At 37.9% G+C, this 18,126-nt stretch overlaps 1 protein-coding gene across 1 annotated transcript; it reads right to left on the minus strand.

The window, feature by feature from the left end:
* Positions 1 to 14,851: 14,851 nt before the first annotated feature.
* LOC140556828 (colipase-like) lies at positions 14,852 to 17,084 on the minus strand. Its single transcript, XM_072680908.1, has 3 exons — positions 16,935 to 17,084; positions 16,651 to 16,773; positions 14,852 to 15,082 (listed from the first exon to the last, which is right to left on the minus strand). The coding sequence occupies exons 1-3, from the start codon at positions 17,079 to 17,081 to the stop codon at positions 14,957 to 14,959; spliced, it is 396 nt and encodes a 131-aa protein (XP_072537009.1). The 5' UTR covers positions 17,082 to 17,084; the 3' UTR covers positions 14,852 to 14,956.
* Positions 17,085 to 18,126: the final 1,042 nt, after the last annotated feature.

Genomic DNA, 18,126 nt, shown 5'->3' on the forward strand with positions numbered 1-18,126 from the left:
CCACCATTGAGCTGCCACTGGCTAGATATTGTGAGCCTGGTAGACCATTCTCAGCACAGCAGTGACACTTGCATGCTAGTAGCATGGTATTGTGTGCCTTGAGCCCTGTATTTCTGCTCATACAGTGTCAGAAAACACCACAGCAATTGATAATTGGTGACTTTTGCTAAATGGTGTTCAACATTCGCAGGTGAAAGCAGAATATTAGTGTCACCTCAGTTTCAAGGTTGGATTCATGTCAATTATGTTCTTTTGTCTCTCTCTCTCTCTCTGAAATACACATACACACACCCTCCATGATGACATTCATAGAAAAGTAATTGCAAGGATAAGGTCTGGCTCCTTCATATCACTGCTATCCAACTGGAACAGCAACGCATGTGACTTCTGGTCATACTGTCACCATTGTGTGCGCACACATACACACATACACATACACACAGAGGGTCCAGACCAGATCAGCATATGGTATTATTATTTTCCCCACCAGCAAAATTGCACGGCAGAATGCACATCAATGCCCTATCATCCATAGATGCTGTCAAAGAAACCTCACATGGTTCCACACAGAATATGTGTGTGTATCTGTGCCCTGTGGAAAAGTGTTCCCCAACTCAACTCACAGCACATCTTCGCAACTGCAGTTCTGCCTCCAGTCCGTTCAGATGATAAATGTGACCTCAGAGACTTCAAAACACAATAAATGCGGCAATATTTCAGAATAAGACAGGCGCATTGACATGCTGCGTGCTGAACAGCTCTTCATTCTGGACACAAAGGAATTCTGCGGTCAGGGTTGAGCTTTCGGATTCCTGAGGAAATGTTACTGTAAGGTCAATGGTACCATGAGTGAATAGCAAGTATATCGTCACTATCATCTACCATCAAAATCAGAAACTATTTTTCATTTATGTTTAAAATGCTAGCTGTCCATCCTGTTGTGTGAATACTTCATGGTGAATGGACCAATGAAAATGCTTTACAATATGTGTATATATATAAAAAGTTTCTTTTGGTAATTAGGTTAGTCTTCCTCTTGTGGTTATGCAAAACATATATGCATAAATAAAGTTTCAATAACAATTATGGCTAATCCTGACTGACGCTTACATTACAGTACCCTCACCAATCACCTGTCCCATGTGTTTAGCATCATTATAATCTGGTCCAGTCATAAAAATGTAGAAACCAAAAGCTAACCCAATCAGCATAACCACAAATAAGGAAATGACCTGTTTGCTGTTCATCTGCCTGTTTATATTTATATTTCTTTGTTCGTCCATCTGTTCACCCGAAGAGCAGCACCAGTATTCTGTGCTCCAAAGTGTTTGTGTCTTCTTTAAACCTTTAACAGTATCATTAGGAAATACATCTGGTAATATTGCATTGCAGCAACTTTTCAGGTTTCGTTTTTTTTTCTTCTTCTTCATATGAACCAGAAAGTTGATGCGCAAATCAACCAGCTGGTTGACTCACCCAGTTAGGGTAATTCTAGGCATGAACTAAGTAAGTATTACAGAACAGTCACTGCAATAAAACAGAACTATACAGTCAAGTTTAAAATAAAATATGGAGCAATACACTATATGGACAAAAGTACTGGGACACCTGTGTTTCGAACTCTGCTGACACAATTTAATTACAATTAAAATTATAATTAATTTAAAAATAATTAATTAGTTATTGAGTTAGCAGAGCTTTGTCCATTTTTTTGCATTATGTGTCTCAGCACTCTTTAGAAGGTCTGCCACTTTGCATGGTTCCCAAACGCATCCACTTTTCAATATTGCTCAAGTTGATGATGGAATTTCTAGGAGGGAAGAAATTTCATGGACTGACTTGTTGCAACAGTGAGCTTTTTAGAACCACCCATTATTTCACAAATGTGTGTAAAGGCAGACTGCATGGATATGTGCTTGATTTTATACATTTGTGGCAACGGGACTAAATTTAATGTGTCAGAATACATTTGTTCATATAGTGTATGTCCATCCCTTCAAATACAGACTCCATATAAGTCAGAATAAAGTATAATGTTTACAGCTGCCAATCGAACTAGATAGCTGTAAGCTGATTATTTTTAATGCACAGTGTTCTTTAAAGATGACTATAATAATAAGTATTACTAACCCATATTGGATAATATAAAGAGTAAATGATGTTAAGATATGTTAATACTCTATGCGACTGTGTGCACAAAATTATGACATACGTTTTTACCGTTTTTTTACTGCTCAAGAGAGTTGCACCAGTTACTGAAGGCAAAGCTTCTTATACATAAAATGTATTTAATGATGGATAATTGTGTTGAAGAGTTTTGTTAAATAAATGAAAAACTGTAAAAAAAAAACAAAAAAAAAACTGTCAAATGTTTACATTTTGTAAAATGAAAACAGAACCCAATTAAAAATGCTTTATTTGCTTAATTGGCTTCTGTATATCCAGTCTTGTGATGAGGATCTGATCAAATTTCGGGTCAAATTTTAACAGAAATGAGGAAAACATGAAAGGGTGCTCAGGAATGTATAAGTAGTTCTGACCAGTAGTTTTCCTTCAGCTCTAAGGGGGTGTTTTTCCTCGCCACTGTCGTCTTTGGGTTTTTATGGTTAACTATATGATCTGTTGATTTCTTGTCCTATTACTGGATTCCTGTAAAGCTGCTGTAAAGTTGTTAAAAGATCTGATTCAAATACATTATAATTGAATTTAATTAGAAACTTTCTAGCCGCACTGTAGAAGTTGGATAGTAGTTTTGCCGACTTTAGGCTTCTTAAGCTTTCAGAATATATATATACAATTTATAACAAACATTGCTAAGAAATATTTGAATGCTAGATCATTTTGGCCAATTTTTATTTCTCTATTTATTATTTGCATTAACATACGACTGGGTTCATTTTTCAAATGATGTAAAAACAAAGAAGATTTTAGTATATGTAACTTTAAAAGACACTCAGTCAATTCTGTTATGAATATTACTAACTGGCAGGACCCATTCGCTGCTATACTGACAAAGCAGTAAGATAAAATCCCTTCCTGAGCCTTCAATATGAGCTCATACATCAACACATCAATATCTAATTACCATTTCTGAAAGTGAAATATGCTGAAATGTGATGTACAATTTATTTCTGGCTGTTTCTCAGAGTTTAAGAGGGTAATGTATAGCATAATAAATCTTCATTGCTTATTAATTTGTTCCAACACATTAGACTTAAATAAGCAAGCTCAGTAAATTGTCTTTACTGCCAGGGTAAGATCAAAAACCCCTATTGGTGTTTTTTTGTTGTTGTTGTTGTTTGTCTTAGTCTTCCATGGGTAGGCTAGTGTTTTTATCTACTATGCTACACCAATCACTACAGTTTTTCAAATTACAGATTAACATGTTTCATTAGTTGTTGTTATTATTATTAAGATTATTATTTATTCCTGCTGGAAGGTAACCTGAAATATTAATAAATATTTTATTACTGATATTATTGAATATTTTGACAGGATTGGAAAATTATTAAAAGTAAAAATAACAGCTGTTGGGACTTTAAGCATTACAGTTGTGAGGACAGCTCCAGGGAAATAATCTTCATAATGCCATAGAGGCAAAAACTAATTTTGCTGTAGCAGGGGCAGGAAGCAGTTGGTGAAGTTTATACATTGGCCTTCATAGCCATGGCTTCTATTGTCATTGCTAGAAACCCCCTACTGTTTAGGCTGCAGTAAGGAACCCTCGGGGCTTGATGTTTTCTGGGAACACAAAAAATACATGTGTATAATTTTAAGCATTTTTATTTAATAAAATGATGCTTGATTTTGAACTATTAGACTATATAACTATTAGATTGTTTGTCTTATTTGGTGGGCAACAAATGGGCTTAATTCTTGAAATGCTAAATGGAAATTTCACTCAGAGGTATCTAGGTAACTTAGAATGTGGGGACAAATAGGTGACATAGGTAGGTAGTCTAACCAGAATTAGCTGATAGCAGCTTTGTGCCAGGACATTTTATTTAGTCCTTGTAAATCTGCATCATTGTACAAGAGGTTTTGACTGAGTTCTGACATTTGTGGCCTGAACTAAACTCCTAGGTCTAATAGTCACATTACAGAAGTACATACTGTACAAAGCAGCGACTGCAGTGCAGTGCAGTTCTGTGACAGCTAAAAGAAGGCAGTGTTCAGGAGCCTTGTTTTGCTGATCAAAAGTCTGTACCATCTGCCAGAGGGAAGAAATATGAGGTGTGCTGGATAAGAAGGGCCAGAGTCCCTTTTTTGACCTCTAGGGATCGCACTATGAGAGATCACATCCACAGTCTGTGCTGCCGTACCAGACAGTGATGGATGATTGTGGTATAGAAATGCATCCTAACTCTAAACTTCTTCAGCTGTCTGAGAATATTTGAGGCCTTCTTGATGATCTTGCTACACTTGCACAATAAAGGTGGCAAAAAGGATTATTTAGAGGCAAAAAGACATTTGGTTCACTAAATAGCTTTTCAATTAGATGTGTGAAGGACATATTAAAGTTTAAAGACCTTCAACGTATTATAAAGGTTGTATCCAAGCCAAGACCTAGTAGTGCATTATGTGTCCCATTTAGGTGAGCTCCTGATAATTGTTCCTGAGTCTTATGTGGACGGAGAGATGTTCAGATATATATATATATATATATATATATATATATATATATATATATATATATAGAGAGAGAGAGAGAGAGAGAGAGAGAGAGAGATCTAGAGTTATTCTTAAATTGTTTTTTGTTTATTTCTTTTCTGGTTTAAGGGTTCTTACATATGCAACACAATTTTAGTATTAGTAAACAGAATTCTAACCTTAACTATAACTTGAACTGAACATAACTCTTACCCTAACCATAATGCTAAACTTACCCATATTCCAATTTGAAATTCTTTCTGTTTCTGAAGGAGTTTCCATCCAATAATCCCTTTTTCTATAATGAAGAGAAGCACCATGAGTGGAACTGTAGCGACGCTGTTTTCTCAAATCTTCTTCGAATACGCTGCAGACAAGTTTTGTGTATTTGGCAAAACACTGCCACCAGTAAACAGAAGCTATAGTATGAGTCATAAAACATGTCAAACATCTTCATGCAAATGTTACAAATGACCTGGGGTACACTTTTAGTCATATTTGTATGAAGTTTCTTGATCTTGTCTTTAGATTGGTGGAAAAACTTGATGGTTTTATATAGAATATATATAATAGATGGTTTTATATAAAAGCATTTTACAAGGGTCCAGTTCTCATTATGAGTCAAAGAACCCTTTTCCAGTATTTTTTTTAGTATATTATATATATATATATATTTAGCATTTTTGCTATGCATATGTGTAAGGGTCTAGGGAAGTTGAGAGGTTGATGAGCTCTGTGGGGTCTATGTGGACCATGTTACCCAGCATGAATGTGAGGTTTGAGGCTAATAAGTGTGAGTATGAGCTGAGGGAAGTTCACCTATCTCACCTGCAGATTCCTGGAGAGTACAGGCTCTGTGAGAGTACAAGCAGTGTTGCAATCCTAAGTTCTAACTGGTAAACAAATAAATTGAAAAGATAAGGAATGTGCAAGTCTGCCTTCTTTTTGTTCTTGTGGATAGGTCATACTCATTTTTTTGTCTTATTTTTGCCTCTTTGTTCAACACAGTTTGTTAATGCATGTGTTGACTTAGCATGGTGATTTACATGGATGGCATTTTAAGAAGTACCTTAGTTAATCTGCTTTATTTAGGCTCTTGAAATGCAAGAGATAAGTACCCCATTATTATAAGCTTTTACTGGTCATATTTTGGGCTTGAAAAGGGTACATTGACACATTTATAAACCAGCTTTTCCCTACCTTTCACATTTTTGATTGTGAATGGATGTTGAGGTTTGCTGTAAGAAAACTACCTTGCAACACAAGAAATGCTTTGATCATAACAGTAATCTTCATGACTTCAGCTGACGTTATTCTCTGTCCCTGAGAGCAGCAGACTGCAGTCTTAGATCACCTCAGGACTACAAATCAGTCTGTCAGCACCTTTAAGGATGGGCCTTGGTGAAGGCAAGACAGAGAGAACAGGCTGCTTCCCAGGATTCCACTGGGAACGCCTTTCTTGACTCTGGACTGTTTTAGAGCCCAGAGCCCCCGAACATGAGAGCAGCTCACTCATGAGATTGGCCCAGTGACAGCAAATCAAAAATATGATGAAAGCTGAAATATTTTCCAGCTTCACCTGTAGACAGTGAATTTTTCGACATTAATGAGCTTGTTTCATCAGCTTTTTGAGGGCAGAGGTTAACTTAGCAGCTAAAACACCAAAGCTTTGTAATGCATTTTCAGAAAGTAATGATTCAGTCATCCAGCAAGAAAAGCAGTTTAGATTAATTTCAGCTAATTATCTCTCATGAGCCAGAAACAATTAGCGTTCAGTTATTGCCTCATTCCTAACCACTGATACAAGGATCTGTTGTTCATTTCACAGTCCTTCCTTCAACCATTTATTAGAAAAAAAAATCAAATATCCAAACTGGCTATTTGACCATTTTACCATTAGAAAGGAAAAGTTATCAGATTACCTTTAACCATTAAAATGTAGAGTAATTACTGTCTCTCATGTAATAAATTAAATTCATATTCTTTTTACAGTTTACATCCTTTACATCTACAGGTTTAAGTCTGCCCTAATGACATTTTTCAGTGTTTCAGTGTTCAGTTTTTTTCCTAAGAATAAGACACACAACAATGCACTACAGATCTACAGTTGATTAACCCTTTAAACAGGTGGTCAGTGGGCAAACTGCTGCCAAGGAATGGGACCAGTTTATACAGAAGTCCCTGTAGTTACTAAACAATAAATAAATAAAAATACAACATGATTTTGTCATGGTAAAATGCAATAGGAATGGTACAGTAGTCTAAGGCATCATTTTTGAGCATCATTTGGTGGTTTTCTGACAGTTGGTTCATATTAAAGAGTCCATTTCATGTAAAAGGTTATTTCTGATATGCAATATTTCTGATGGCAATTACATATATCAGTGGTAAATGGTTAAAGACACAGTGAGAACAGCCTGTTTAATTCTAAAATACAAAGAAAGGACTGGATATGACAGTGTGAAAACAATTCTCACTTCTTTTGGTACACAAATCCCCCACACACATCATACGTAGACATTCTGAGGGGACAAAATACAAGATATGAATATGTACCCTTTCAATGAGATCCATTCCTAATGATCACTCCAGTCATCATAAACTGGACTTTTCATAATCCTCATATAATACAAAAAGTCTGATTAATTTGAATCAGTTTGGTACCTTTGAAAGTAGCTGGAATTTACTTCACTGATCACTGTAAAAATCAGATCAGGGCAGCTTCCTAAAGTTCATAAGATCTGGATTGATGATTTTTTTTTTTATTGAATCAAATCATTTATTCAACTTGAATACAATGAGCTGAACTGATGGATTCCACAGGAAGCACATTTGTGCTTGGCTGACAGTAAAAACATTTTTTTGTGAAGATCTGAAGTAGATAAACGGTAATGTATAGAAAACAGAACCGTACACCGGAATCTGTGCAGGCAGTGTAAGGGTTTAGGTAGCTGCATTAGGAAAATAGAGACACCTGCAGAACCCACACTGCAGCTGCAACAAAGCAAACGTCCATCACATAGTGTGTGATGGTGTGTGTGTGGGTGCATAAGGTCAGAGTAGAGCTATCCTTGGATGAGGTTGTAGTGTCAACTCAATATGTTTGCAACTTTTGTGCTTGACACCTCCAGAGCCAACTTTACTGAAGCATGAGCAAACACACACAGGCTTGTTTGTATTTTATATGATGTCCAGACATTGGGCCAGACGCTAAACAGTATTACATATATTTCTCTGAAAGAGGTTCACCCAAAGCTTAAAGTGGTAAAGAATTACCCATTTAATTTCTCTGTCACTCAGAAATTTTTGTAGACTTTAGTAGACTTTACAGATTAGTGTTTAGGGGGGTTGGCCCACTGTGATGTAGGGCACATACTGGCTTTGGCCATGTTGTTCAGCTGAACAGACAATAGAGATGGGAGTGGAGTTATGAGGCGCTGAGGAGTGTCTCATACAGACTGACAGGAAGTCACTGTTAACACAGACAAGAAGCCAGACTAAGGCATTTACTACATGTTACACATTTCACAGTTTTGACTTAATGCTAAAATGTAGAGATACTAATGATCAATTAAAACATACAGAATATACAAATTTGCTTTCCTAATTGTTACCATGTTACCATGCTCCTACAGATGGCATTGCACAGGGATGATTGGGCTATAAATACCTGTGGGGTGTGCAATGGGATTCATAGATTGGGTAGAGATGGCACAATGTAGTGAATGTCTTGTTGGATGTGTGGGAAATGGGTCGCAAAGCAGATGTTAATGTTTGGCAAAAAGCAGTGATAGCATTTAGGTGTGCCAGAGGCCACAGTGTGAAGGAAGCAGTTGAATTTACAGGTGTCTTTGTGGCCTGTTTGGACATTGTACCCACGACATCACACAGAAGTTCCTACATTTGATAATGCATTACCTTCAGTTTTAGATGGGGGTAGTAAAGCTCTACAGTGATATTAAATCATGTGTGTGTGAGTACATATGCCAAAGGGCAAGCCGTAAGGCAAGGTTTGGAGCATGAATAATAATGAGTGTTTACCTTAATGACAATGCCGCCTGTGCACTCCCTGCGCCAAAGCCCCTCCACTTAATGCCCAGTAGCAATCATGCAAGATTGTTCTCCAGTCTGCGCTAGCAGCTGTCCATAAACAGGATGACTGGCTGCCATTGTTGGAGAGTTTGCTGCTGTCATTAGAAGTGACAGATGACCACATAAGGCGTTTGGGCTCCGAGCCCGCCCTATCCATCAACAACAGAGTGCAGACTGAAGAGTGGCATTACCAGGTCAAAGGATAACCATTACACCAGGGCTGTGCGTGTCTTCAGTGCTAATGAATGAACATGGAGATGGTGAAGATAGTATTTGGTCTATTTTCTTGCTGCATTGTGGTTCATCAGTGATGGAAAGTTATTCAGAAGTAGTGTTTCTAATGTAGAGGGCAAGGAGAAAACTGAGGCCAAAGCCAGAAAGCACAAGAGTGCCCTTATTGCTTCATTTGACTGAGTTCTTCTGTGTTTCCCTTCAAAAAGAAACACTGCCCTCTCATGGCCCATTACCAGTAAGCTCCTTCTTCACTTCAGCTCATGTCAAGCTTCATTTTCTTCACACGAAAAGGCCAAGAAGTTCCTTACATTTCAGAGCCCTCTGATCCTCGGCTCAATAATGATTTCTATCAAGGAGCTCAGTGGAATCATTGCACTGAATGGAAGATTCTGTTCAACTTATTATGATTATCATTTTCACCCTTCAGACCAAAACCACGTCTGGGCAGCTGAAGCCACAGCCAGAATGTCTGAAGCCCACTCAAGTACATCTGTGCGTTTCTGCTGAATGGCGAGCCTCATCAGACGTAGCCGAGAGGTGAGAGAAAATTGGTCCCAGGCCCGAGTCGGGACCCAGCTTTGAAGGCGAGATGCTGCAATCATCTGCAAGGAGGTCAGGAGGTCAGAGAAGAAGCAGAGATGGGACAGATCATCGATCTGGCAGAAGAAAACATGCACACACAACTGAGCTCAGGAGTCCTTCATCTACACAGGGCACACCACTGGAGATTATCTTTAAAGGTGTCTGATTTGGAACACAAACAGTTATGTAATGGACAGTTGGCTGATTATTTTGTAGAGTTACCCTGAAACTCAGAACTTAACATTATTTAATTATTTAGTTGTGGACAATGGTTCCTCACAACAGAATTGAACATTAAATGTAGAACATTAAAATATGTGTTTGGAACTGCACAAAAGCCTTGTGTGACAAAAACACAACCAAATCAAAGTAGTAATATTCACCTAAACTAATTAAATGACATTAAATTATAATGTAACTTAGATGAATGAGGTAGCTTTACTTGTGTTCATTCAACTAAACCTAACTAAAACTATCCAGTTAATAACATAATAACTAACAACTATACATTTTCACAAACACTGATGGCATAACTCTGTAGCATTTAGCTGATATAAAGCCATACTCAGCAGCAGACATAAAGGGGACAGCCTTTTACACTGAGACCAGGCAGCCAACCATTATATAAAATATAACTGCCTACCCAAGCCTGGGGGGAATAACTACATGCTGATGATGAGGGAGCGGGGAAAACATGCCCTGTATGCAAATAGATGGTGCAAGGAGCCAATAGGAAAGGTGCAAGTTTTACCATTTAACCCCTTAATGCAGAAAGGCTTATTACACACTAAGGTGTATTATTCAGTAACTACATGGACTTCTGCACAAACTGGTCGGTAATAGAAATTTTCAATAACACTTTTTGGCTCATCGCCAACCATAGGTTGTTTGAGAGGCTAATGTTGCACTACCCAAACAAAAGGCACTTAAATTCATCACCAAGCCCAGAAATGCACTTTCAAAGCCAAAACTTTCAGTCAACAATGAAATTAGTTGCATGTGTGGCCATTCCAGAATGTATCCTGTGTGTGGAAGTTTTAAAACACCAATGAATTACATTGTCTCTACAAGAATTAATGAAGTATCGGAAACAGCTCATTTAATTGAGTTAAAAAGAACTCTATGCATTCATATTTACATGCAAAACAAAACTGATGTGTGCCATACTAGCCAAAACCAACAGCACCCAAAACCCTTTGTATACTGTTCATACACTGTGTATACACCCCTGTGTATACACTGCAGTAATGTACTAATGTAATGTACCACTGTACTTCAAATATCATGTATTCGTGGAGATACTGGTCAAGCTCATGTCAAAGAAGTTAAAATGTTGGCTTTTATAGTCATTACCTGTCCTCCAGAAGAAGCTTTCTGCTCATCAGTGTCTGAGATTATTCATATATGGACAATTACAAATAAATATTTAATCGTTTCTGGATTCTGGATTTATCCAGTGCAGCAGGTCATAGGAAGATGAATGGTGAGTTTTGTAGACTAGTAGAAGAAACTATTGCCTGTCTCCTCTCTTGCACATATTTAATGATTATTTTGGACAGATTCCAGATAGCAAACAAGCCATGACCCTGTTCTGGCCCACACTTATTCTTTAATCTGGCTCACATATCGACACGTAATGACAGCGATAGCTTTGACCTAGTCTGGTTAAGGTTGGAATAGTTTTGGCTGAAATACTGTACAAACATTTCACAACGTAGCTGCCATGTGGGTGAAATGCCAAACTTTGAATGTGAGTGCTGCAGCTGTTTCCACCAACCATTGCTCTAACTGACCTGTCCAGTCGTGGTCAGAAATATTGGCACTCCTGCACTTTTTTCACCTCTCCCAGAACATTGTTACAATTACAAATGCTTTGGTATTTATATGTAAAAAAAATCATTTGTGGAAACAGGAAGTAAATTGATTTCAGTTATTGTTTCCAAATCATGTGCTACCAAATATTAGACTGAGGGTCATATAATTTAGTCTTTTCTGATTTTTTTCCTTATTTTTTTGTGTTCCAGTGCAAACAAAAGGAATAAACATATATGAACATCAACAGATTTGTAACTGCAACACATTTCTGGGAGAAGTGGTGCATTTTCTGAAAGAAGTGCAGGGGTGTCAGTATTTTTTTTTTCATAAGTGTAAGTGCCTTAACTGGGTTGTATTTGGTGCAGAATCATTTGCTATCAGCATGTATCCAACAGACGAACTAATCATCCAACACCAGCGCCTGACCTCAGTATTGCTCTTGTTGCTAAATGCAATCATTTTTTTAAAGCAAAATGTAAAGTCTAAAGCTCCCCCAGAAGATTAGAGTCTGTTACTACAGCAAAATCCAAACCTATACCCTTGATTTTAAAAGAAGTATTTGTGTTGAACCGTTGTCTACAAATGTTTGGTCACGCATTGTTCATTACAAGCATAAAGGACAAGATAAAAGAAGGACTTTCACTACAGCAGATTTATAGAGGGCAAATGCTAAGCAAACCGTAGGCAATCCAGTGTTTACTGCTGGAATCTAATCATGTTTACCACATGTCAGATATAATTGCCAGCATTGGTCCAAAAGCAATATCTCGTTTCTGTGCATACAGTAAAATCATTAGCGTACAATGGAATAAAGGGTGCTGTGTTGATAAAATCTCGTCATAAATGCAATAAGTGGCAACATTGTCATGATGGCCCGAGGCTTTTTGTATTAGCATGGTCATTGTTTTGGATTATTGGACATGATTTACAGTTTTCAGACTGGAGTCTGAAATGTGTTTGCTTAATGGCATCTTGAGGACTCCAGAGCAAACAGACTGGCACATCAACTTCTGGATTAAGGACAGACAGCGTATAACCCAGCACTTTTATATTAGGCCTATACAAACAATACAGATTTAATAATGAATATATACATATATAATGCAATAATCCTCTTCTACAGTGGCATCTGTCAAGGGGTGGGATAAACCTCAGACAGGTCTTCTGAGGTGTTTCTGGTATGCAGTGGTCAGTACCAACAGGGCACCTTCAGGGGTATTGTGGAGTTCATGCCTCGAATGGTCAGATCTGTTGTGGTGACACAAAGGTGACCTACTTACTTTTAGGCAGATCGTTCCATATTTTATTCCTCCCACAGGCAGAAGAGGTGGATATATGTAAAGTATTTGGGGCCATGCCGCTTTGCCATCAGAGGCCGGAGTTTGAAAGAGCACAACTGGCTGTGCTCTCTCAAAGTGGGTAGATTGCGCTCTCTCCCCTCATCACTCTAACAGACCAGCGTCTTAGCTGGTGTGGTGGAGTTGAGGACCCAGCACTTTTCTTTGGAGCATGTAAAAACGTTCAAAAAGAGGCATGGCTGGCTTTGCATGTAGCTAGGAGGGAAAAAAGGTTTTAGTTTTTGTGACATTAAACAGGTTGTCTTTACAGCTTTGGCATGTTTGTAAATATTTACATACCACATACAACTGACATGGGCTCTTTAATGTCCCCCCTCAACATTAATCAGTCATTCCAGCCTCCAGGAAATTGTTCCATCTATTTCAGGCCATCATTTGAAAACAACATCCAGATAAATGATGAATGCTTTATGGACGCCTGATAGACTAACTCTAATCAAATCCATTAGAACCTACAATAAAATGATCGATTGAGGCAAATTGAGCTGCAGCTTCCAAAAACTACCAATATCAATCATGTGGCTGATACAGTGTGCCTCAACTGAACAGACCCGCATCCATCAAATTCCTTCAGAATATCAAGAGAAAAGAGTGGGAATAGTTAAATCATTATCATAACTTGCTGGATTCTTCAGTGTAACGCCTACCCTGCCATTTTTGGCTGCCGAATGTGGACACACCTGTTTCCCTTAAAACTCATGATCTTGAGTCAGGAGAACATGAAGTTCAGTCATTCAAGAACAAAGAGAGCAGGTGTCACTTTTCAACGCTCTATGCCAGATTTCCTATTGTCCTTGTTTGGAGGTCATATAAACATATTATGCATATCAGCAAAGATTTAGGCTATTGGCGGAAAGGAATTTAAGCATATGTTTGTCTTGGTTTTTTTGTTAGTTTTTAGAAGGATGGCTAAATCTTGGAGGCTAAATGAGACTTTTTATCCGGCATGTTAGTAGTTCCATACATAAGCCTTATTAATGAACATATAAACATTCTTACAAATATTCTATGAGTTAAAACCCTGCTGAATGTGCAAACGTCCAGAAAGCTGTGCTACATTTATTACATATATCCTACCTGGTAGACTCTTTGGAACCACATTTCTCTCACAAACTGGAGAAAATTGAGGCATGAGGTGGTTTTAGGGGCTTATTCCTAAAGCCGCTGCTGTTAATTCCATGCTCAGTATCACCTGAGTAGTAGTAAACTAAGCTAAACTAACTGTGGAGCTCATGAGAGGAATTTACTTTGCTAGATCTACATTGTACTGTATAGAATATCACATCTACCACTGCATGCAGGACAGACCTTTCACTATTGTTCTATTGATTACATCTATAACTGTAATGCAGATAACTGTACTGGTAATCATGTGTGGGGGGGTTAATTTAGAGTTTCACAGTACTATTCCTTATTGTCCTGTGCTTTATTTGTCTTTATCTAATACATATAATGACTCCTCTATGAGCTGTCATAGATTAGGGCATAACAACATTTTCACAAAACTCTTTTATTGCTTCTTGTGCTTTAAAAATGTGCTTTAGTGTGTAAATGATCCTAAATATAATCATAATAAGTAAATAATAGTCCTTTCACCATGAGATGTTTCTTGACATACTGATAATGTGTATTTTGGCTGCATAGTAGTGCATGTGATCGATTAGCAATTTGAATATATTGTGCTTTGAATACATAATACAGTAAAAACGTCTTTGGCTAAGGTGCAGTATTAAAGGTAAAGGTAAAGGTGCACGTATTTGTCACTGTACAGCAAAATGTGTCCTCCGCATTTAACCCATCTGGTAGTGAACACACACTCACACACACAAGTTAGGGGCAGTGAGTACACACACACCCAGAGCGGTGGGCAGCCAACTCCAGCGCCCGGGGAGCAGAGAGGGTAAAGGGCCTTGCTCAAGGGCCCAACAGTGGCAGCTTGCTGAGCCCGGGAATCGAACCCACAACCCTGTTATCGATATCCTGGCGCTCTAACTGCTGAGCCACCACTGCCCCTAACTTTTTAAAAAGGATGCCAATGAAATTGATAATGATATATGAATGGACATGATGAAGTACAGGCCATTTTCTAACTTTTTGAGTAATTCACAATTCCATATTAATTTATGTGTTTTGTATTATGTTTAATGCAACCCCAATGAGCATCCAGTGACTTTTCCATTAAGGCCATTAATAACATTTCATCGTGTTTTGTGCAGAAAGTCTTCTTAGGAAGCTCTGGGGTCCTCACAGATTCCGAAGTTGGTGTTGACGATTGAACCACCAATGGACCAGTCACCTTCACATTTGAGTCCGCTCTCACAGGGGCAAAAGTAATATGTTCCATACAGGCTCTGTGTGGAGGACAGGATGCAGTGGTTAAGTATCAGATATCATACTTAATAAATGTTTTCATTAAGCAGTTCTACATTTTTAATTTTACCTCATCTTTTCTCTAGTACTTTATTAATGTGTAATTTATAATAGGTAATTGCAAGCATTGTCCTGCCTGCTTAACCAAAGTTACAAAGTGATGATACATAATAAATGTTACATAATGTCATTCATGTCCAAGTACAACATTACATCAATACTTTTTACATTCCAGGAGGACAATTTTACGGCCCAATTCTGACTGTGGGGGGTCAACAGACATGATGGACTTCTAGAACACTTGACTGACCAGCAAAAGCACTAGAATTCAATCTGAAATACATCTTCATTCCCACATTCCCATATTAAACAGGGTTTAGGGTTTCAATTTTGGATTGAAATGTCGCATATTTTGAATATTGATTGCCCTTCTCCTGCACCTGCCCATCACATGGCTTCTAACTACTGGCTGTGCAACATTAGCCAGCAGCTGAAACCACTTCAAATACAACTGCAGGCCTCACAAAACCTCACAAATCTTACAAACACACTAATAAACCCAGTGATTTTACTGGGTGTCATCAACACAATCACTGTAAGCATGCACCATTGTGCAGGAGACATTACATGGCAAATATGTAATGTTCTCATGCTGGTAGGAAAAGTTTTGTTGTGGCAATGCCAAAACCTTGTGACTGCCATATTTAGCTGTTCTTGATTAGTTGTTTTAAGTGACCTTTTATCAGTGTCTTTAGACCTCTATGGTCAGATAAGATGTTCCAAGTTGTGGGAAATGTGTAGAAGTTCCTCACATTTGGTTGAGCCCTTTAAAAACTCTATTTGCCAGATTGTGTAAATTATTTTCTTTTATTTGAATAAAACAAATTAAATAACACTTTTTAACAACCATGTTTAACCCCTTATAGTCTGGGTTGCCTTTAAAATAAAATGTAATTTGACACTTGCAGTGCATGGATAATCCACCAGGAAGTAAAAAACATGTGATTTTTTGTTATTTAAGTAATTCATTGTTTATTTACTTAATTATATATTATTGCTATTATGTATATATTATTTAATAATGATTTAAGATCACACTTGTGTAAACTCGAATATGTATCAAATATTAAAGGGTTAAACTTTTAAAGTTTAAATATATCTGCACAGAAAAAGCAGAATAAAGCAAGTGTACCATGCAGGCCTCCACTGAAATGAGCTTTGCCGGTCTGGTCCATGCATCATTGTACTGTGTAAGTGGTTGACTGAGTGGTTGTGTGAGTGGTTAAAGCGTGGTGCTGGTGGTGAAGCTGGAGGTTGGTTCCAAAAAGTGCTTCTGTTCTGCAGCTGCTTTTGCGTATGAATTATACTAAAGAGACACAATGATGACTGTGTTTCAGAGTCTGCATAGAAGCTCAGAACAGTTCTCTCAGTTTCACCTTCAGCTGAAATGAGCGTTGTGGATTTATGCATCATTGTACGATGTGAGTGCTTGTGTGAGTGTTTGTGTGAGTGGTTAAAGCACAGTGCAGGTGGCGAAGCTGGTCCATACCTTCTTGGAACACGTCTCTCGCTCCGCAGCACGTGGGGCACAGCGAGCCAGGCTGGTGGCATCCTTGCGATGGCAACAGGAGCTCTTACACTGACCACTGACCATACACAACTCACCATTGTTCTGTACAACAGATATTTTAAATAGAGCACAATACAGATTCAGGAACAGACACACAAACAGAAAAAGAGGCCTAGAATCGTGTGAAGCTCTGCAGAGCCACGTATACATGGCTTTTGAGAATCAATAAATATTCCATTCAATTCAGGTTTCTGTGATCTTACCAGGTTGATGATAATGCCCCCAGTTTCAGGAACCTCAGGAGATTTAGGGGACTCGTCCAGAGCCATGGCCGTCAGGCACAGAGTAATCACCAAGAGAGCCTTCAACATGGTGTGGTCAGATCTCCAGTCACAACAACTAAGCACCATGACCTTCTGGACGCTTTTCTATAACACTGACCTATCTATTTTTGGCTTGTGTACGTGGGTCCACCTGTTTGCCTTTGATAATGTAGGACCACCGTATTTGAACCAAATCCAAAATAAACACTGTAATCCATTGTAGAGGAACATGGAGTTCACGTTTAAACAAATGAATGAAACAGGTGTCACTGTTCACTAACTGCTTAATGCCACATTTTCTCCTGCCCTTATTTGGAGGCCACCTACACTTCAGTTCATGTTGAGGGTGACAAAAGCATTCGTGAAAGTGAACACAAGAGGAAATGCAAAAATCATGTGTCATATTATTAGCCTAAGAAGCCAATTAGGCCATTATATGCAGTGCTTGAAATGCAAAAAATGGTTGGTTCAAAAAAAGGGGGATTATTGATTCTTTTAGTACAGGAGAAAAGCTGTATTATCTACTCTATGAAATTGCTATGTCAGCTAAATGTTGCGTGTCCTCACACATTTCCTCACCACTCTTTCACTCTCACATTCAGTCCTGTGTCATCATGTCTGATTAAAGTGCATACTGTCTTTTATTAAATAAAGCATTTTGACTTCCTTTAATTTTATTAGTATTTCTTTAACAGCAGTAGTAGTAGTAGCATTACAGTAGTAGTAGTAGTAGTAATAACTGCAGTAGAACCAGTAGTAGTAGTTGTAGTAGTAATACAAGCAGTAGTATTAGTAGTATTTATATTTTAGTAGTAGAAGTATTTGTATTATTATTATTAGTAGTAGTAGTAGTAGCAGTATTATTATTGTTAGTAGCAGTAGTAGTAGTATTAGTAGTAGTAGTAGTAGTAGCAGTATTATTATTGTTAGTAGCAGCAGTAGTAGTAGTAGTAGTAGTAGTAGTAGCAGCAATATTATTGTTAGTAGCAGCAGTAGTAGTAGTAGTATTAGTAGTAGTAGCAGTATTATTATTGTTAGTAGCAGTAGTAGTAGTAGTAGTAGTAGTAGTAGTAGTAGTAGTAGTAGCAGCATTATTATTGTTAGTAGCAGTAGTAGTAGTAGTAGCTGCATT

This window comes from Salminus brasiliensis, chromosome 6 (genome assembly GCF_030463535.1).
Source record: "Salminus brasiliensis chromosome 6, fSalBra1.hap2, whole genome shotgun sequence".
NCBI lineage: Eukaryota > Metazoa > Chordata > Actinopteri > Characiformes > Bryconidae > Salminus > Salminus brasiliensis.